General features: G+C 40.9%; 1 protein-coding gene across 1 annotated transcript; it reads left to right on the plus strand.

Annotated features, from left to right (window-relative positions):
* The first annotated feature begins 468 nt into the window (after positions 1–468).
* Positions 469–21,223, plus strand: LOC124064372 (EMILIN-1-like). The gene is made up of 13 exons (XM_046398782.1): positions 469–977; positions 8,457–8,582; positions 9,398–9,573; positions 10,615–10,859; positions 12,003–12,176; positions 12,379–13,350; positions 13,816–14,140; positions 14,458–14,685; positions 14,777–15,025; positions 15,330–15,521; positions 15,747–15,872; positions 19,047–19,181; positions 19,916–21,223. Exons 1-13 carry the CDS (start codon positions 844–846, stop codon positions 20,236–20,238), a joined length of 3,405 nt encoding a protein of 1,134 aa, XP_046254738.1. The 5' UTR covers positions 469–843; the 3' UTR covers positions 20,239–21,223.
* Positions 21,224–21,564: the final 341 nt, after the last annotated feature.

The following is a 21,564-nucleotide window of genomic DNA, read 5'->3' on the forward strand; positions in this document are numbered from 1 at the left end:
TGGAGTCTGTCATCCTTGTAATGCAGATAAGCTATCATTCACACTAGCTCTAAACTGCACTTACATGCATACATACTGTGTGTGTGGTGAAATAACACATCTTCTAATATCATGTAGTTGTCTTGTCATACTATTATTTATAATAATAATAATACATTATATTATGGTATATGCAAAATATTGTTATTCCTGACCTGGGAGTTTTTAAATAGCAACCTTATTTTACCCTTTAACATGAATGGAAATTCCAACAGACTGACAGACTGATGAGTCAAAAGGAAAAAAATCAGCTCATGTGTGACCAAATCATATCAGTTTGTTGTTGAAAATTCTAGTTTTTTTAGAGTTGTTTTCCATTTTACAGTGAATAAAACCAGTACGGTCAGCCTTCGTGTCGCAGGTGTGGCTGCGGAGCTGCACGTGTCTGGTTTCTCCTCCGGGAGGGGCGGGAACAGGCGAGGGGGGGCGTTGATGAAGAGGAGGAGCTGGTCTCGGTTCTCCGTCTGTCGCAACGTTTTCTTCTTTTCTTTGTTTCACGTGAAAAGTTCTGATGGACAAACTCCGACGAGATCAAATCGGATTAAAACCGAAGTAAACCTGGATTAAAGACGGGAGACCTGCAAGACCGGACTCGGGTCGGATGAGGGGAGCCTTGACTCCGCTCCAGGTCTGATTTCTGTGTGTTTGGATCAGAATCCGGATAATGGGTCGGGAGGACGGACGAACATAGTGGAAACTTTTTTTTGTCTCCATGGAAATGAGAGTTTTTCCCGCTAGTTGAGGAGCTGAATACACTCTGAGCAAGTATCAATACCTGCTATTGATCGTGTATTGATCAGCGGAATGGCCGCGGTCCTCTTGCTGCTGCTCGCGCTGTGGACCTGCGGACACGCCAAGAGCGCGTTCCCACCGCGAGCCTCCTACAGCCTGTACTCCGGCGGGCACGCGCACGGAGCGCGCGCCGCAAGCAGACACAGGTAAGCCTGATGATGAAGATGATGAGATGAAGGAGGTGTCATCAGGGTTTGATGACCTCACCGGAACAGTTTCAAATGTTCAAGTACTTCATACGTCATGTGCACAAGTGACGCAGTCATTGGCATTGACTCTGTACAGCAGATATTTTACTGCGAAAGCGTGGACAGGAAGTTAAAGGAGGTTGCTGGTTCAAATCTTTGGCAGATGCTGTTTGCCTTTAGTTAGTTTCAGATGTCAGTAATCGCCTCAGTTGATGTAAAAATGATTGTTTTGTCTGAAAGATCTCAACACTTGTTGATGTTTTATTTAGAAAAGTTCTGCTTCCACTGTCCACAAACACATCGACCTTATAACACACACACAGACACACCTTCCACACTTTTATGAGAGACACCACCTTCTGTACTGCTATTACTGCACTAATATACTGCACTAATATACTGCACTAATATACACTAATACATGAAGTACACAAACTGCAGATCAAAAATGACTTCAGTCAGCCAACACATGACTAAATTCACCTTGACTGCAAATAGGTGTAAAAAGTGTTTTCAGTTGTCTGAGGTGATGACCTCCATGAAATGTAACCTAAACGTGACCTCCAGTGAAGATCTGAAGGCATCAGATGTGTGTGGAGACCGTGACCTTCCTCACATGAATACGTGAAACTGAAATAGAAATGTTTTTATGGTTTAAACTCTGACTGTAACTCTTCTGATGACAAAGTCATCACATTACAGCATCATCCTCTTCTGCTGTGATTTAATGGCACTGACTGGAGGATGAGCTCGAGGCAGGTACAGACATTGCACCATGTAGATTTATGATGTGTTCTGGATAAATTATAGCAGTAACACAGCAGTAGAGTGAAGTAGACCTGACTGGAGACAACAGTGAGGCTGATTTAGTGGGAGTATGTGGTCTGTGTTAGTATGTACATTCTGTCTGTATGAAGGTGGGCTTGGGGGGACACAGTGGTGTATGTTATAGGTGGAAATGTGTGTAGATATGTACTGTATGTTGTAGCATATGCATGTATGTACAGCAAGCATAAGTGAGCATAAGTACATATAGAGATCCATATATTTATATTTGTTTCCCAAGTTTCTAGGTGTATATGTAAGGATATTGATGTTTTATTGAGGTTTATATGAAGGTAAAGGCTACCCAAGTCGTCATTTTTTCGAAATGAAGACCACAATGGAAAAAGTCACCCACTAACTGTGTTGTCCTCCACATTTTCAATGAATAAGTATTTGTTGCAGTGTATAACCCGTGGTATTTATTTTTGATTGAATTAGAATTTTTTGATTTGAAATAAGTATAATAATAGATTATAATTTGATTGAATAGATAATAATTTGATTGAATTAAGAAAGAATATTTTCTCAAGTAAAGGTTCTTGTGTAAAATTTTTGTCAATTTCTGTAGACAAACATTAGTAACGTGCATACAATTGATTATCAGTTATAAATATACAACTGTCTTCCTCAGAGTAGCTTTGCTAGAACTAACCAGAAAAGTTGGACAATTAAACCAAAATGACCAACAACGAATAAAAATGAAGGTAGTTTACTGTTACCATAAGCAAAAACTCAAAATAATTGGTATATTCTTCCTTGTATGACCAACCTGTATAAGATGTTTGCAAACCCTTCTACAATAGTGTAGTTTTCTTTTTTTCATTTAACAAATGTACATTTTAACACATTTGCTTTTATTTTTACATGAGGTTTAAAAAATTACCTGTTGGTACACTGAGGCAAGGTCAGTCACCATTCCTCCATTTTGTTTGGCATCCATTCACACTTTCAAGACAAACAGCAGCTGGCAACCTTTGCAAAAGTTCAGGCTGACCTATCTGGATTCAACAAAATTGTTGCTTTGATATCATGTGGGGTGCCAAGATCATCTTTAACCAACTCTGAGTGCGCATCCTTTTTTGATTTCAGTTGGTAGATTTCACTGACCTGTTTTATTTCTTTCCAATTACGGGTGAGATTTTGCAGACAGTTTCTGTCCTTTTCATCGTAATGACAGGTAGCAATGGTTACGTTTATGATGTCCACTGTGTAAGTCTTCGTAGGTGATGTCTGTTCCATTCTTTATGCTCCTTGCAGCCTCCATCTCCGTGTTAATTTGCTGTCTTTGTTGATTTCTAGTGAAATGACTGGCAAGACGAGTGGCACGGTGGTGCAGTGGTTAGCACTGTCGCCTCATAGCAAGATTGTTCCAGGTTCGAATCCCGGTCTGGGCCCTTCTATGTGGAGTTTGCATGTTCTCCCTGTGCCTGCGTGGGTTTTCTCCGGGTTCTCCGGCTTCCTCCCACAATACCAAAAACATGCACATCAGGTTAATTGGCTACTGTACATCACCACCTTAGGTGTGAGTGTGAGAGTGTGTGGTTGTCTGTCTTTGTGTGTTGGTCCTGCGATTGACTGGCGACCAGTCCAGGGTGAACCCCGCCTCTCGCCCGTAGTCAGCTGGGATAGGCTCCAGCTCCCCCGCGACCCTGACGGATAAGCGGTATAGAAAATGGATGGATGGATGATTGGCAAGACAGTTTCTTTGGCCTCCAAATACTTTGTGTTTGTCTCAGTCTCTTCTCAACCCTGCATTTGCTGTGTCTGTCTAGCCTTTTTCTCTGCCAGATATTTATGTTCATTCTCCAACAAATGTGACACTTGCTATCTTCAAAATGGCATACCTTTGGACTATGATTTTTGCTGTGACACCTGTCACACTATCTCCTCACCTGGTTAGTCACAAGTCTGTTGACAGTCCCCTAAGGTTCTGCATCTCTCCATGGTCTCCTGCTCTACTCCATCTTAAATTTCTGACCAAAAGTCATGCCTCATTATGAATTCCACTCACAAAGCACTCATGTAGTGCCTTGTCCAACATTCTCCCAAAGTCAGTTAGTTCACTGTGTATTGTTCAGCTCAGCTGCTAATCAGTCCATTTAGCCTCTCTGTCCCACCATAACCACTACAATCAGATTAGCAGTCACACACCTCATTGAAGAGAAAAGTTCCACAGTGAACTCAAAAATCATCTGCTGGATCCACCGTCAGCATTTTAACATGCTAGACGACATCTTTGCTCTCTTTGACTCTGTTGCAGCTGCGTCTTTCCCTCTTTTTGCTTGTTGCATTCTCTCTAAGTCTTTCAGAACCTTTTTGTGTGACTTGTTTTTACCATTGACGTGTGGAGATGACTGATGCATCTTCACTTCCTCCTACTTTACTAAACTGAAGCCAAAACATCCCTTATATGAGCACTGCCATTTTGTTCTGGTGATGTAATTTGGAGCCAGAGTCTTTGCAGTAGTGATCGGCATGTGGAGTCGCAGTATCAAGTTCCCACCCATACATCTGGGCCAATCAGGAGCAGCACTCAGCTGTTAATCATGATGTTTCAGCTTCTTTTTAAAGCATCAAATAACTAATTAAAACCAAACTAACCAGGAAAATGAAAATATGAACAAGCATCAGTGTGATAAAAACTACCTAAAAGACAGAAACCATCTTTGGGAAAGATTTATTTGACATGTACTAACCCTTTTAATTTGGCTCATGTCCCATCTGCTAACATGAGGGGGAGGAGTTTATGAGCTGTACTGCAGCCAGCCACCAGGGGGTGACCAGATGTTTGGGCTCATGTTATTCATCTTTATATACTGTACAGTAAATTAATAACTTGATAACTACATACCAGAGTAATGGCTGTTTGCACACTGAACAGCTGCAGAATTGCGACAGATTTTATCAATTGGGCAGCCACTTTGATTACTCCAATGAATTAAGTTGATTTTTAAAGTTCAGTCAACTAATTTATTACATACATTAATTTATCACTGGCCTTCATTTCAAAGCAAAGGTGTGCGTGTGTGTGTGTGTGGGTGTCTGTCTGTCTGGGCAGAAATCATTCAGAGGCTGAACACCCTTCCTCTCTCTCTCTCTCTCTCTCTCTCTTTCACACATACACACACACACACACACCTCCATTTGGCAGTGAAGCAGCTGTGCTGTCACCAGCACTAAATTGAAACGCCTGAATGAGTCATTTCCCGTAGAGAGAGTGACATCACTGTGTGCGTGGTGTGTGGGTGTGAATAACATAGAATCTCTGGTTTTCTCTGTGGATTTTGGTTGACTGTGAACTTTCTCCTTTAAAGCAGAACAGTTTCACAGTGAACTCAGGTCTGTTTGCCTGCTCGGTGTGGTTCAAGTATTGACCTGTTACATCCTGGTTCAGACCAAACAAGTGAACCCAAGGCTGTTTGAAAAGGTTGCTCTTGGTCCTTGTGACACCAACAAACTTAAGTATGAGAAGCAATGCAGCATAAACTTGTGTCACCACCATATTGATTTCCTCATGTCAAGTCAAGTCAAGTCAAGTCAACTTTATTTGTATAGCCCATTTTTACAAGCAGTTTGTCTCAAAGGGCTTAACATAACATCAGCAACATCCTCTGCCCTTCGACCCTCACATCGACTAAGGAAAAACTCCCAGAAAAACCTTTAACAGGAAAAAATGGAAGAAACCTCAGGGTGAGCAACAGAGGAGGGATCCCTCACCCAGGACGGGCAGACGTGCAGTGGATGTTGTACAGGCAGGAAAGCAATTTGCAACATGAGAAATGACATTACTAAAAAGATAAGCAAAACAAAATCTCAACTGTTTAGTTTCACTTTTTGCTACCACCTCAATATGATTTTAACATTTCACAAGTTATAGGAAATTTATAGTATTGAAAATTATAATGAACTGCTGTAACATTCATGTATTCTTTTTTTTATTTTTTTTTTTATGTGATGTTGAGAATCACTATCCTATCAGTTCGATCAAGATGTGGATCTTGATGAAGCAGGATGACATCACCAAAACTGTCCAAATTAAAAGCTAAGAAAAAATAAGCAGCCATGAGCAGTGGCTGTCAGACTGGAAGCAGAGTTCCTAGAACTCTGTAAAAGTTTCTGTGTAGTACTTGTTCATCCTCAAGGGAAAGAATGCAATAAAAATACTGAGAAATACCAAATAAGATGTTAGCAAAGAGTAGTGTAAACTCCTGTGAACAATGACTCTCAATCAGCATGTGTTTGAAAATGAGGTGGTTTGGTGACTCACAGACTCAATTCATGGACCGGGACTGGGGAGGTGAAGTGGTGGGCCGTTTATTTTTGATTAAAAGAGTTTAACACTCTTGTTTGATGATGAAGTCTTAAATGGTTGACTGTACATCAACAAAAGCCTTACAAGGTTCTAGATGATTTTATCAGGAATATTGAGTCATTAAATCCTAATTTTTATCAGATTGGTAAGAAATGTCCATATTAACACCAGCATTCAGGTCTTTCATCACAGTGCAATCATATAATTTTTACAGCTCAAAAACACATTTAAGAGACAGCTGACATAGCATTGATGCTCACAGGCCATAATGCTAGAATAAAACAAAACATCAGGAATTTGGCCAATAATGAGTTACAGTTACAGAAGCTGGAGGAACAGAGGATAGACAGGAAGTGACTTTAGTTTTTTGTTCCATGTGACTTTGTTAAAGGCATAACAGGAAGGAACAAAAGAAGAAAACAATGTGGCCCAATGGCATTTTGTGGTTGTGTCTGTATTTTCTTATTTTGTCACTCTTTTCCTGTTTTTGGGACATTTCTGAGTATCAATAATTTTGGAGAAAGATAGTTGATTATTGATGTTTTGGTTGGCTTAATGCTGTGTTTGCTAACACCAGTCAACTTTTGCTGCATATTATCCCTTTAAAGTTTGTTTGTCAGGGTTTTTTTTTAATAATCTGCAGTTTTCCCTTCACAAGAAACTGCTCCTTGATCAGTTCGTATCAACTCTGGCTGCTGCAGGCCAATGGTCTTTACATTCAGTTTCTTCTCCAGACGAGCTTCCCCCTCTTGATGCAGTGATTTCTACTCTACAGTTTTTAGATTTATTTTATTTTATTTCAGTCAGTATGACAAAAACTGTTTGATCATCATTCTATGCTGTGGAAAAGTTCAGCCGATGTGACTGATGCAGCAGATTCAAGCTCCTCTTATTTCTTGTTTCTTATTTGTTTATTTGTTTCTTCTTTCTTATTTCTTGATTTTTTAGTGTATTGTTTAAATGCAAATGTACACTTTTTAAACAGTTGACTAGATCCAAGTTTACCTTTAAATATTAATTCTATCATTAATATAACATTAATAATACACATCGTCTGCTTTAACTCTGTATTATTTGTTGTGTCCTTAAATAATATTTGTGTTGTATTTTTGGATGAGGCATAAAACTGTACTTTGTTTTACATTTTCTAAATTCAGTTCTCTTCTCAACCATTAAACATATTCTCGATGTTAAACATCTGGATGTTAAACATTTTTTCTTGCAGCAGAAATTAAATTCCGACTTGTTGTGCGGGATTCCAGAACAAATAAATCAACACAATTCAATTTAGACACAAAGAGATGCAGTCTGTCTGCTGTTGATCTGACATGGCAGCCACTGAAACACATTCATCATCACATAACGACATCAGCACCATGCGCTCAACATTTTGTGAGATTTTACCCACAACAGGGTATACACACATACACACACACACACACACAGAGTGAGACAATGAGTGTAGTCAGTCTCTGCACGAAGTTGTCGTTGAATCTGTCAGAAATCTGTTTGACAATGAAAATGTGTTCATACGTTATTTCATTTATTTGGTTTAAAGTGTCATCACAGAGTCTGTATGTGTTTGGGTCTCAACATGTGCAGTATTCAGTTTATGAAACTATCCGATAACATTTGCATATGTTTGTCATTAAACCTGTGCAGGAGCAGCAGACCATCAGAAGAACATACATTAGAACAATCAGGTCACTTAATGATTATTAACCCTCTGTGTCGTATATGACTGTACGGGTCACGCAGAGTGAGACCTCCTCAGTGAGGGTTGTTTTCAGGATTCGTGATGAATCATGTATCTGTGGTCACAGATCTTATATGCTGGTGTGGGGACTGAATTCAGAGACTGAAAATCCAAAGTGATATCAGAGGCCAGGAGGTGTTGGGGTGGGTAAACTGTCCACGATCAACAATCTAAAATATCTAATACTATTATCTTTTGCTCAATTTTGAAATGTTGACTTATGGTTTGTCCACTTTGACCAACAACAGACAATACTGATTTAAATATTTGTTTTTTTCCTTGAATCCTTGAATCCTTTTTCACTCTTCCCAGCACCACTAGCTGTAACTCGCATAACAGTACGTCATCCAAGGAAGAGTCACATAATAATCATTAGGTTTTTAGTGATTGATGCACAAAGGGTGAACTCTAATAACCCTTAAACTTTAGTTGTGATTACATTTTGTCTTTTATTGTATATATTTTTATGTGTTTATGCTGCAAATATCCAAATGCGATATCAAAGTCGTGTTTTTCTGTGTCTGTGTGTGTGTGTGTTAAACAGGAACTGGTGTGCATTTGTTGTGACAAAGACAGTGAGCTGTGTGGTCGAGGACGGTGTGGAAACCTATGTGAAGCCCGATTATCACCCCTGCACCTGGGGGGGTGGACAGTGCAGCAGGGTGGTTCTGTGAGTACACACTTGTCACTGACTGTTAGTGAACACAGTTCAACCTGCCGTCTGCTCTCATTGATGATCAGTCTGTCACACACACAAACCTGTCAGTAGACAAGCTCAGGTTTACTCTCAGTTTAGAGACAAGCTGATTGGCTGAGAATTCCTGTTCAAGATGATTGTGCTGAAGTGATGGCCCTGAACCTTGAAGTTTGAGTGACATGTTGAAGTCTCAATCATTTCATGCTGCTGATGGTCAGCCCGTCAATCTGATGAAAGTGAAGGCAATTGGAGTCAAAGTTAAATTTGAGCTGAATTTATATATATTTTGAATGTTTAGTTTATAGGGTACAGAAACAGTAACATTACTTAGTATCAGCACTTTGTATAAAGTAAATTAAGGGTTTTATAACATGATGTAACTTCCTTTCTCAGCAGGTGACATTCCGTTTAACTTTGATTTGATGAAGAAAAAAAGCTTTTCTTTGTGATGTGAGATATTTTTCTCATGATGTTCACTCTGTCTGGACAGATGTGTAATGTGATTTTGTCCCTCATGGTTAGATTAAGCAGATTGTCAAAATTGATTTAAATCAGAACAATGTGAACAAAGAGATCTCCTGTGCAAAACTTTCCTGCTGCTTTCTTAGCAGCGTCTGTTCAGATATATAAGGAGTCAGTCAGCTGACTGAGGATGTTCAACACCAGAAGATGTGTTTCTTTAACCAGATTTTCTATTGGGGCTGGGGTAACTTTTAAATATTGTTCTGTTCATTCAATCAAGTGTCTCCTCGTCCCACAGTCATCAGTAATTTCTCATGTCTTTGTAGCTATCGGACTTACATGAGACCACGATACAAAGTGGCCTACAAAATGGTGACAGAGATGGAGTGGAAGTGTTGCCAGGGTTACAGTGGAGAGGACTGCAATGTCGGTCCAGCTGGAGGAGCAGGAACTCAGATTCCTATCACCAGACCGGGAGGAGGAGGTGGATCTGGACAGAGTGGTGGGTTCTTGTTCTGAAAAGAAAACCATAGGAAGATCCACATTTTAAAACCTTTCCTGACCAAGAAAAGAAAATGAAAAATATAAAATAAGATAAAAACTATGTGACATACTACTAAACATTTGTCTGTACATTTAGTGTTTAATAGTTTGATGGCGACAAGGGGGAATGATTTCTTGTGTCGCTTTGTGTTGCACCGTGGGAGTAAGAGTCTGTTACTGAATGAGCTCCTGTAGCTGATCAGCGCATTGTGGAGAGGGTGAGAGGTGAAGTTCAGTATCGTCCTTATTTTGGACAACATCCTCCTCTCAGACACCACTGTCATTGAGTCCAGTTCCTCTCCCACAACATGGTGGCCTTCTTAATGATTCTGTCGAGTCTGTTAGTGTCCCTCACCCTCAGGCAGCTGCCCCAGCAGGCAGCAGCATATGTGATGGCACTGGACACCACCGACTCATAGAACATCCTCAGCATCATCCTGCAGATGTTGAAGGACCTCAGTCGCCTCAGAAAATAGAGGTGGCTCTGACCCTTTCTGTACACAGTGTCCATAGTCTTGCACCAGTCCAATTTGTGGTCCAAGTACACCCCTAAGTACTTGTACTCTTCCACCACCTCCACAGTGGCCCCGTTGATGTTGGTAGGGGTCACTGGAGCCTTAGTCCTCCTCAGGTCCACTAGCAGTTCCTTGGTCTTTGTCACATTGAGCTGCAGGTGGTTTCTCCCACTCCAAGTGAACTGGTCTGCACGTTGTCCATTTCTGACAATGGACACCTTGTCAGATAAAATTAGGCTTCATGAGCAAGGTCCTTGGTTGTCCATGAGTGCTCTCTGCTGCCAGTCTACATTATACTTAAAAAAAACAGAAAATTTGTTTTTATTCATGACAATTTGACGACCTTGACAGTAACCCTAACATCAGGCCTTTATTCATCTGTATGACAGAAGCAGGAAGTAATCTGTGACCTGTGTGTCAACCAGAATTAACTGCTCTTTATTAGAGTTGTATGCCAGTCATGTGGCCACCTTCTGTTTCCAAAGATGAGAAGATGAGACAGATGGAAGAGAAGATCCAGAGTCTGACCAAGAACCTCCAGGACCTTCAGTCAACCCTGAACACCATGAAGGAACAATTGCAGCAGGGGGTCAGCAAGACAGGGTTCAGCGGAGGAGATGGTAGTACTTCTTCAGGAGGAAGAAATCCTGCTGATGCAGCTCAGCCAGAGATTAAAGAGACAATTCACAACATCCAAACCAAACTGGATCAGCTGGACAATCGCACACAGGTGAGTCACTGTTTCCTATCTTAGCTGTGAGGGAAAAAAAGTACGTTTATTTGTACATGCAGTCATGCACTGTGGACAGCCAGACCAAGTTGGTCCCTTGGCTTCACAGTGACTGTTGGGATGCAGCTCAATACCAACATTATTCTTAAAGGAGCACATGCCGTACTCTGAACAAACATTAATTGAATTTCTGCAGTATTATTTGTTTTGTTTTTCCTCTCCTCAGCTGACAAAGTCAGTCAAACAGGCCTTTATCAATACACCAAGTTTTGACTCATTTTTGTCAGAGTTGAACTTCAAGTTGAGTTAAGTTGAGTTGAACTTCTGGAGGCCAAACTCATTAGAAGAGGAGGACACAGTCCAGAATGAGTTGATTTCCACACAATTCTGTTGAAGATAAGATAAGATAAGATAATCCTTATATCTCCGTGGGGACATTTTAGCCAGTGGTAAATTACCTAATAGACCACCAGATCACAGGAGATCAGACTGTGCTCCCCAGGATGATGACTATGTATGCTAACTGGAAAGAGATCTCAGCCATATTGCAGCTGGATCCGTCAGCTTGATTGTTGCTTTACTAATCAAACTTACAAATAAACTGTTCTAAAATAGATGGTGAGTCAGAAACAAATAAATATAAACACTGACATTAGTTTGATTATAGTTCCCCAGAGCTGTCCTGTATGAAATTGAGGTGAGTTTCAGATCAATTAAATCAGCTGCAGCGTCCGATCATTGACATACATCTAATAAAGTGGTGTGTCTTACTAATAAAATACTTTGGTGAGAAATTGATTATCTCATCACTCCAGAAAATACACCATTGTAAAATTCATTTTGATAGACCACTGGATAGACTTTATTACTAATTAAATTAACCAGCAAGTTTCCTATCAAGCAACCATAAGTCAAAAACTGTAGCCTTGTAACAGCAGACCCAGGGATGATCTCAGGGCCCATAACTCTGATAGAGTCTTGCCTATACCTGATGGAAGGTAAACAGATCCAGTTAATGTGGCGGGTGTAAAGAAATTTCAACTTTTTGTTTAGCTGTTGAAATGAGCAGAGATTGTTAGTGTAGTCTATGTTTCCGCAGTTTATGTTTGGGTTTGAGAACTGTCGCTAATATATTTGTCTCAGGCTCATGATAAAACTCTGGTCAGCATCAACAACCACCTTGTGAATGGGAAAGGGAATGACCTGGACAGAGGTCTGCCTGGAGGAGTATTGAGTGGAGGGAGGCTGAACTTGCTGAAAGAGGAGATCCTGAAGGAGTTGGAGAGGAGGGTATCTTTGTCCTGCTCCTCTTGTCAGGTATCACATCACAGTCTTCTTTCGATGAATCACTGATCCAAAATAACGTGAAGGCTATCAGCCATCTTTGGATGTTCAGACTTAAGTATAAAAAAACAAAAACACAAACAAACAAGCAAAAACAAAACCATAAACAACAGTCAACAAACCTTGGTGTAATACACGTGTAGTGCAGTAAGATGAAATTCACTACGTTTTCCAGGCTGGTGTGGAGGATCTGAGCAGGCAGCAGCAGGAACACCGAGAGAGGATTCATGCTCTGGAGAAACAGCTGAATGCCATGGATGTTCGTTATCGGCAGGGCCTGGATGGACTGCGACAGGAAGTGATACGTTCTCAGGGATGCTGTGATGTAATCAATGACCTCCAAACCCGCATCGCTGAGACTGAGCGCAAGATCAGCTCAGCCTCAGAGAACTTGGATGTTCTGCAGAAGCACGTGGACAAGGAGCTCAGTGGAAGACATAGAAGCAGCAGTAACAATGATGGTGGCTTCAGAGGAGGGGGTGTTGGTGCTAGTGGTGAAATTGGGGGAGGTGGGAGGGATAGTGTGGTGACGCAGGATAGATTGGAACATCGACTAAAAGAGCTGGAGCAGCGGATCAACAACACTGTGGAGCAGACCGAGCAAAGCTGCTCATACCTGGAAAACGACCTCAAGGACTATTTCCACAGAGAACTGGGGGACCTCAGGACAGTGTTCCTGGACCGGTTTGATGACCAGGCATTCAGGATTGCAGATGTGGAGCTAGATGTAGGGCTGGTAAAAGACAGTGTGAGAAACCATGACAAGAGGCTGTCAAAGCTGGAAAACAACACTTTCTTTTTGAGCCAGAGGTTGGAAGAGTGCAGCTGTGTCGGATCTGAAGGAGAAGGAGGAAAGACACCACCTCCTGGTGACAGAGGAAATGAAGGAGGAAGGTGGGGAGCAGGTGCTGGGGGAAGACCTCCGGGAGGAGCAAGAGGAGAAGGAGGTGACATGAGAGCAAGTGGAAATGAAGGAGGACCTACAGGAGGAAGTACACAGGGAGGATTTTCTGGGACTGAAGGAGAAAGAGAAAACACAACAGAAAAATCACTGGAGTGGAGAGTGATTGCCAACGAGGACCAGATTAGACATTTTAATACTCAACTCAAAGACCTATCTGTGTCTGGAGACTCTCTACATGACAAGGTGAGATACGGACTTCTCACAGTGTTTGAAAATGATAGCTGTAGTCATTTAATGATGTCAACAATTTATCAATGTAGAAGCGGCTGCAAATACAAATATATGCTGGAAAAAAATCTTCCATAAAGACATACTCTGTTTTTAAAACAGATTCTTACCAACATGAAACTACAGTGAATAATAACAGAACAGAAATGAATAGCAGAGCTTTAGATGAGACTGGGCTTCTGTTAATCCAATCTTTTTTTATTTTTTTTTCAAAACATAAACCTGAACATTTAACTCCTACTGTGGAATAACTAACTTTAATAGGATTTCTGTGTTGTTAATCTGAAGCTGATTTCATGTCTATAAAATAAAATCAAATTAAACCAATATAAACGGAATTAAGTAGGAAAGTGGAAAGAATAAATATATTATTACTGTTGATATGATCCTTAAGAATTTAACATGCAAATCATCACCAAGGTTGTGGATCTGAGCCATGACGTCCGAAAGATCAAGGCTTTGACTGGGGATCATGGCGAACACTTTAACCGAATTGTGACGGAGGTAGAGCTGCTAGGACATGACTGCGAGCTGTGCAGGAGGATGGAGGAAGAGCTGCAGAGGCTGAAGAATCATTCCCAGGATGCACTGGGGCAGATGCAGAGCCACATCAACAGACTCCAGACCAGACTGGACTCAGGCTGCTTCCAGACATGTTCACACCTGGAGAATGAAGTCCGTCTGCTGCGAGATGATGTTAGGAGCTGCACTGGCCATTGTAAAAGCAGCCCGGATATCCCAGCAGGTCAGGTCATACCAATCAATGATCCTTCATTTAACCCGAGTCTCGTGAGTTACTTTTGTCAACCTGTCAATCTTCTCATTTTTACACAGCAACTATCTATCTGTCTGTGTCTCTGTCTATGTCACTGATAACGATAGCAGACACAGATTTTTTTAAGGCATCAACATATTTTTAAGTAAATTATGCTAAAAACGGTTTTGGTATGCAAAAATAAAAGAACCTCCTGATGAGACAGACTAGCTGTTTAATGTGACTTTACATTCTTAAAAAATTATGAGCAGATTATTAAAGTTGTATGCACGCAAAACCTCCACCAGGTGGTGGTTCTGGTGGCACTGGTGGTGCCAGTGGACATGGACCTGGCTTGGATACTGAGAAACCTTTAGATGGCCACAGTGTGATTGGAGGCTCCATCAGTAATAACCAGCTGAAGACGCTGCAGGGTGAACTGTCTGAGGTCATCCTCACCTTCAGTTCCATCAATGACACCCTGAAAGGGCTTGAACACACAGTGCAGAAACATGGCAGTGTCATCACCGACCTTGGTGAGCCCAGCTCAGTGATGCACATTCTATGCGTTCATTACTGCGTATTTTTTGGCTAACATTAACTCATTCATCCTTGGATTTCTGACAGGAAATACCAAGGATAAGATCATCTCTGAGCTGGACAAAATCCAGCAGGAGGTGAGAGAGCACATCGAAGATAGCCGTGACCATCTGGACGGGATGGACCGGGATGTCCGACGGTTTGAGAGTACACTGCTGGTGGAGATGGGAGACTGTAAGAGGTCTTCAGATGGACTAGAGAAGAGGCTGTCAAAGCTTGAGGGAGTCTGCGGGAGACTGGATGGTGTCTCTGACTCCATTCTCAAGATCAAGGAAGGTATGATTGATTTTGATAGTGTTTTCTCTTATTGTTTTCCCTTAGAAATGCCTATTTGTAGTGCCCATGAGAAACACATATCAGTTTCTTTTATGTGTTGCTCATGGGCACTTCAGATTATTTAAAAATTCAACAAGCCTGTTCACCTGCAGCTTACAGCTCTTTGATCGGATGTCTCAAGTAAATATTTGACCTTAGTCAGATGACTCTGTATGAATACTTAAATATATGTTGTCCTGTGTTGTGATATATCGTGTGTTTTAAATTGTCCTTTTTTTGATATGTTGTGATGCCTCGTGTTCAGGACTGAACCGTCATGTGTCAAGTTTGTGGTCGTGTGTTTCTGGCCTGAATGACTCAGTCGTCCATCATGGAGGAATTGTGGATTTTATTCAGAAAAATCAGGATGACATCTACAGCAGGATGAAAAACCTTAACTCAAGCCTGAACCATGCTCTCAAAGACCTACAGAGCTTCTCTGAGCACAATCTGACTGGTGAGCTGGACTGTACTCTTCTTTCTTATTCTATTTTTCAGCCTCACAGTAACGATTTATTACAGCGGTCCTTCACTTTTCTGTTCAGGTTTCTTACCTCAGTCATGAAAATATGAATCCTGATTCTCTAAACACTGGGTTGAATCATTACTTTTGGTTTAACTGAAACAGCAGCTTTGACATTTGTGTTCATTGTCAGTTCATATCTTTTATGTCATTACACAGGCCTGCCTGGGCTCCAGGGACCCCCAGGGGAAAGAGGCTTCAATGGGCTGCCTGGTCCTCGAGGGCCTCTGGGGCCTCCGGGGCCCCCGGGACGACAAGGTGAAAGTGGAGCACGAGGTTTGCCCGGTATGATATTTTATATGTTTATATAACCTGATGATATAGAAGAAGAAGAATCACTTTATTGGCAGTATATATATTTTTACATACACACACTGAATTTCGTCTTCTGCATTTGACCCATCCTTAGTTGAACACACATGCAACACCCGGTAAATTACATGCAGTGAAACACACACAGGAGCAGTGGGCAGCATTAAGTGCCCGGGGAGCAGATTGGGGGGTTAAGTGCCTTGCTCAAGGGCTCATCAGCCGGCTAATGCATTTTTTTTTTTGCACTAATATGGAGCGGGAAAGAAATTGATTAGAGCAAATGTTGAATCAAATCCTGAATGTAGACACTTCATGGTCCTTGTCAGACTGCAGCTTGATAAATTGATAATTACCTCCACCCTTTTTTCTACATCACATATTTGCACCATATTGCATATTGTACAAGTTGTCTTCTGTTGTACATATTTTCTATGTTTATATTCTTGATATTTTCTTATGTCAAACACAGTAGTGGGGGAGGAAACAACACAATGTGGAGATATGTTGAGTATGTGACGAATACAAAGTTGAGTAAGAGATAGAGTTTATCAAAATATGTGAATAAATGGCAACAGACTAAGCAGGGAATTCCTAGCATCCCTCTCCCCCACAACAGCTCCATCACCTTTTGGGGGATTCCAAGGCGTTCCCAGATTAGATGGGAATTGATTGACCCAGTGAATTGAAGATTTACCTTGGTGTCTACTTCCAGTTGGATGCACCCAGACAACCTGAGAAGGGAGATGCTGAGAGGGCATCCTAATCAGATGACATGAAAGAGGAGCTGCTTTACTCTAAGATCACACTGGATGTCTGAGCTTCTCACCCTATCTGTAAGGCTGAGCCAAGCCACCCTGTGGAGAAAACTCTTTGTGGCCAGGGTGAGGGCTGGAATGTAGATCAACTGGTAAACTGAGAGCTTAACCTTCCAGCTCTGGTTTGGTTTGCCCGTATTACTGCTTATGCTGCACCAAACCATCTGTCCATCTCATGTTCCCATCAGTTGTGAACAAGTTGTGAACAAGACCCCAAGATACTAACTCATTCACTTGAGGAAACAACCCATTCCCTTAACTCAGAGAGGGCACTCCACTGCAGAGATCCACGGCTTAGACTTGGAGGAACTGACTATCAAGAAGAAGAATCAGCTTTATTGACAGTATATATATATATATTTACATACACACACTGAATTTCGTCTTCTGCATTTGACCCATCCTTAGTTGAACACACACACGCAACACCTGGCAAATTACATGCAGTGAAACACACACAGGAGCAGTGGGCAGCATCAAGCACCCGGGGAGCATATACTCAGCGGGTTGACACTCAACTGCAAAGTGTTCCAGTATATGCTGAAGGTCACAGGCTGAAGCCAACAGAACCATGTCATCTGCAAAAACCAGAGAAGCAGTCCTGAAGTTCCCAAACTGGACTGACTCCTCACTCCAGCTGTGCCTTGATTGCACCTCTCCATGAATATCACAAACAGGATCAGAGAGAAGGCACATCCAACACCCACTGAAAACGACGACAAAGCTGGTCCACAGTTCCGTGGCCAGGGCAGAATTCACATTGCGCCTTCTGAATTTGATCCTCCTATCAAGCACCTAGGGATGCCGAGTAATGTGATACCCAGATGTCACCCTGGCATCACAAAATGTATTTTTGGCCATAATTCATATACTAATTATAACAAAATTTTGCATGTCTAACAGGATAAATTGATGAAGTGATGATATTTTGTGTCATCACAAGGTCAAAGGTCAGCTTCACTGTGACATCATAATGTTTTCTGTCCATTATTCAGCAGCAGAACAGAAGGGCAGATCAGGACCGGATTTTACATGTGGTCATGTAGTGAACTGGTGACACTAATCTTAGGTGTCCACCTTCGATCTGTGCTGATATTAGAGATCTTTTGTACTGCTGGGTTGAACATGTGTGTGAAGCATCCATATTTCACAATCTGTAGCTTTACTGCACCAACATCCATATTTGAAGCTTTGTAGTCCACCTTAGGTTCATTGGTTTGGATGATACTGAGCTTCAGGTGCTTGTTTCTGCAGCATGTGATGATGCTCTCTGTCAGACATGGATATAAACCACAACTTGACTGGTTCATGGAATCATTCAACCATGTGACTTTGGATGTTTCCTTGGAATAAAGTGTCATGGCTGTAAACAGGCTGAAACAGCCTGTAACATTTCATTCATGCTTGTTTACTGTAATCTTAATGTAATCTCTCTTTATAGCTGATTCACTCTATATGGTTGTGTTCATAGGGATTACAGTCACTCCAACATCAGAATTCAACATAAGGATAAAGTCACAATATGAACATGTCTGCTATTATTACTGTAGAATATAGAGATATATCTATATATAGTTATGAATATAAAATGAGTATTTAATCTGTATTTAAATACAGAGTTAAGATCTGTTGACCAGTTGAAGTTTAACAATGAAAGCTATGACAAAAATACTTGAGGCCAAACATTATTTTAAGTGTGAAGCTACAGTAAAATAAAAGTGAAGTATAAAAAATGTAATCTGTGACATATTTCTATTGTCATTTGTCAGTAAATAACAAAAGATGAGAAAAGAGTAGAACATACAAATTAACTATATCTAATGCAGTTTTATTCAATAGTCTGTAGTCACACATAATTTCTGATTGTTCAAGCAATCTTTTGGACAAATGTTTTTTCTTTTTAACATGTTGCCCTATAGACAGTCCTAGTAATGCTGTTTTCTATAAGTAATGTTAGATAATGTGTTTTTTTTTCATTTTAAAAAGCAATAACAGATTTATGGATTAAATTATTATAATCATTATTATTATTACTATTGAGAGGCAGTGTGCTGTTTTCAGAGGCTACTTTAAACAGCTTCACAGCACTTTGCCATAGACCAACCAGAGTAACTGTACACAACAAAGACTGAGATGGATGTAGCTTAAGAATGTTTAAAAGACTTAAAAATCACTGGTGACTGTTTTGTTGACTGAAACTAATACAACTCAAAAGAGTAAAATGTGACATGTTTAAAAACTGACATCACTTCCAGAGCTACAGTCTCACCATGCCAGAATTATCAGACTATCTGGTGGCTGTACTTACATGGGTGTGTGTGTGTGCCTCCAGGTCTGCCTGGTGTTGATGCCCACGTACCCAAACTGTCCTTCTCTGCTGCTCTCACTGTTCCAATGGAGCGAGCTGGAACCATCATTTTTGACAAGATTTTTGTCAATGAAGGAGAGTTTTATGACCAAAGAACAGGTAAATAAGAGTGGCAGCTGGGTCTCAGCAGGTTGTCCACCAATCACAGTCACAGTCAGCGTCAGCAGTTTGATCCTCAACTCCATATGGCCATTTGTGAAAGAAAGTCCATCGGCAAGAGGCTACACCCGGAAAAGTTCCTCATAGTCAGACCAGCATCTTGTATGTTAGGTTGCTGTCATTGGTGTGAGTGAGTGAATGAAAAAGTTAGAGAAGTACAATCTTAATGTAGCCATTTACCATTTAAGCATGGTCATACTTGTATAATTGACAAGTATAAGATTAAACAATCAATTTTTTTTTTAATCATTCAGGTATCAAGAGCAAACCTTTGTTACAATATGACTTTTGAACCCTGATGCAGAGTCACAGAGAGGCAGGGAGGCAGGAGTCCAAAATAATAGTATTTTTAATATTAGCAAAATTCAAAAAGCTCACACTCACTGTGGCAATGGGATCTAGAAAATCTGTGACAAAGAAGATGGCATGACGAAAAAGTGAGTCCTGGCATGAAGCAAAAGCAAGTACAAATACAAATAGGGTTAGGGTTTAGGGTTAGTAATGAACTAACGAAGAGTGACGAGGAACACGGGAAGTGATAACAGATATGCACATATGCACATATGACTGATGCATAATATGTTTTAAATGTCACACAAATACTTATTCAATACTTGTTGTTACCATTAACCCACAATGTTGAGTTGTTGAATAAATGAGTGTTTCACCTTCAGGTATTTTCACGGCCCCCATTGATGGACGCTACTTCTTCAGTGCCATCCTGACTGGTCATAAAAATGAGAAGATCGAGGCAGTTCTGTCCAAGTCAAACTATGGCATGGCCAGAGTGGACTCTGGAGGCTACCAGCCAGAAGGCCTCGAGAATAACCCTGTAGCTGAGGCTAAAACCACTCCAGGATCTCTGGCCGTCTTCAACATCATCCTGCCTCTGCAAACTCGGGACACGGTCTGCATCGACCTGGTGATGGGCAAACTGGCACACTCTGTGGAGCCGCTCACCATCTTTAATGGCATGCTGTTGTATGAAGATATATGACCGGTTCATACAGAGAACAGTTTAATGACAAACCCACAGGAAGCTGCACAGTAAAGTATGATGAGACTCCCTTTTTCAGGAGTGACCCTAAACCGATGACAAATCTTCAGTCTTGTAAAGATTTCTTTGTTCATATTCTAAGAGATCACATTCGTTCTATTTACTAATATAAGGGTGCTTATATCACATGTGGATAACAGTAGTTGTCGTTAACCCTCTGACTGCTTTAATTGAGTCAGCTGATCTGATGTGGTTCTGTGATCTAACATCAAAGCAGTACTGTGGGAACACATGTCCCTGTAAACCAGGATCAGTTTATGCCTGGTAGACATGCTTCCTTCTTGAAACTTTTAAACAAGCATAGGAAGTCTGGTGGAAAATAATTAGTATTAACAGTCTAATGTTGTTGGTGCCCAGCACAAGCTGCAGGGTTTAGTACAGCAATAATATAAAAAGCAGCATCCTCATTTATTGCTTCTCAGAGTCTCATCAGTGGTAGAACTAAAAATGTACAGTTTGTGCTGAAGTGGGTGGAAAGGTCATAGGGTCATTCAAAGCAACAAGATTTACTCTGAAGAGCAGGAACAAGGATGCTTATCAATTGGCCGATGTTGAGATATGTTATTGTGGACCAATACATTGGACAGATAGATGGACAGCTATTAATATCCTTTTGCCCTGCCCAATTGGTCAGACTTGTCATAGCAACATGTGATAGTGTGACTTTAAATATAATGCAAACAAAACTTCTTGCTCTGACGCTTTACAAAAGCAAAATGTGTTTTCGTTTTATTAGTGAGGTGAGTTCATATTGTGAATGTTTCATATTAAGCTGCACCTTGTTTCATTTGTGTTTCATGTTCTGCCAAGTATTTAAGTCATTATCATTTAATTTTACATTGATGGACAAATGCTGAAAGACAAGGCTGGAAATAATCTGCACTTTTTACTGTCAACAAAATCTTATTAAAACTTCAGTGGTGGATGAAATCTTCAGATTTTTTTTTATTTAACTCTCTGCTCAACTCACACATCTTCATTCTATGTCGGTCACTTCCCTAACACACATCAGTGTGGCAGGCGTGCCAGAACACAATCTACATACACACATACATACTTACCCTCCTCAACCTCCACCTCCCCTAACCTTTGTTTTTTTTTCTTTCATCAACTCTCCCGCTGCCCTCATGTGTCTTTGTTGTACATACATATCGCTCTATCTCTCTCTATTCTCTGCGCCCCCCATAAGTAACATAGCATAGCAAGTCGGGCAACGGTGCCAGCACAGCATAGCCTCTGTATACACATTTCTTCTCTGTGCTCCCC

This window comes from Scatophagus argus, chromosome 1 (assembly GCF_020382885.2).
Source record: "Scatophagus argus isolate fScaArg1 chromosome 1, fScaArg1.pri, whole genome shotgun sequence".
NCBI classification, from domain to species: domain Eukaryota; kingdom Metazoa; phylum Chordata; class Actinopteri; family Scatophagidae; genus Scatophagus; species Scatophagus argus.

Bases quoted from the DNA above. Each gene is read 5' to 3' on its own strand.
- LOC124064372 (XM_046398782.1), top strand. From the start codon at position 844: ATGGCCGCGGTCCTCTTGCTGCTGCTCGCGCTGTGGACCTGCGGACAC. The intron at 9,574-10,614 runs GTGGGTTCTTGT...CTGTTTCCAAAG, and splicing joins AGGTGGATCTGGACAGAGTG to ATGAGAAGATGAGACAGATG. The intron at 10,860-12,002 runs GTGAGTCACTGT...TATTTGTCTCAG, and splicing joins AGCTGGACAATCGCACACAG to GCTCATGATAAAACTCTGGT.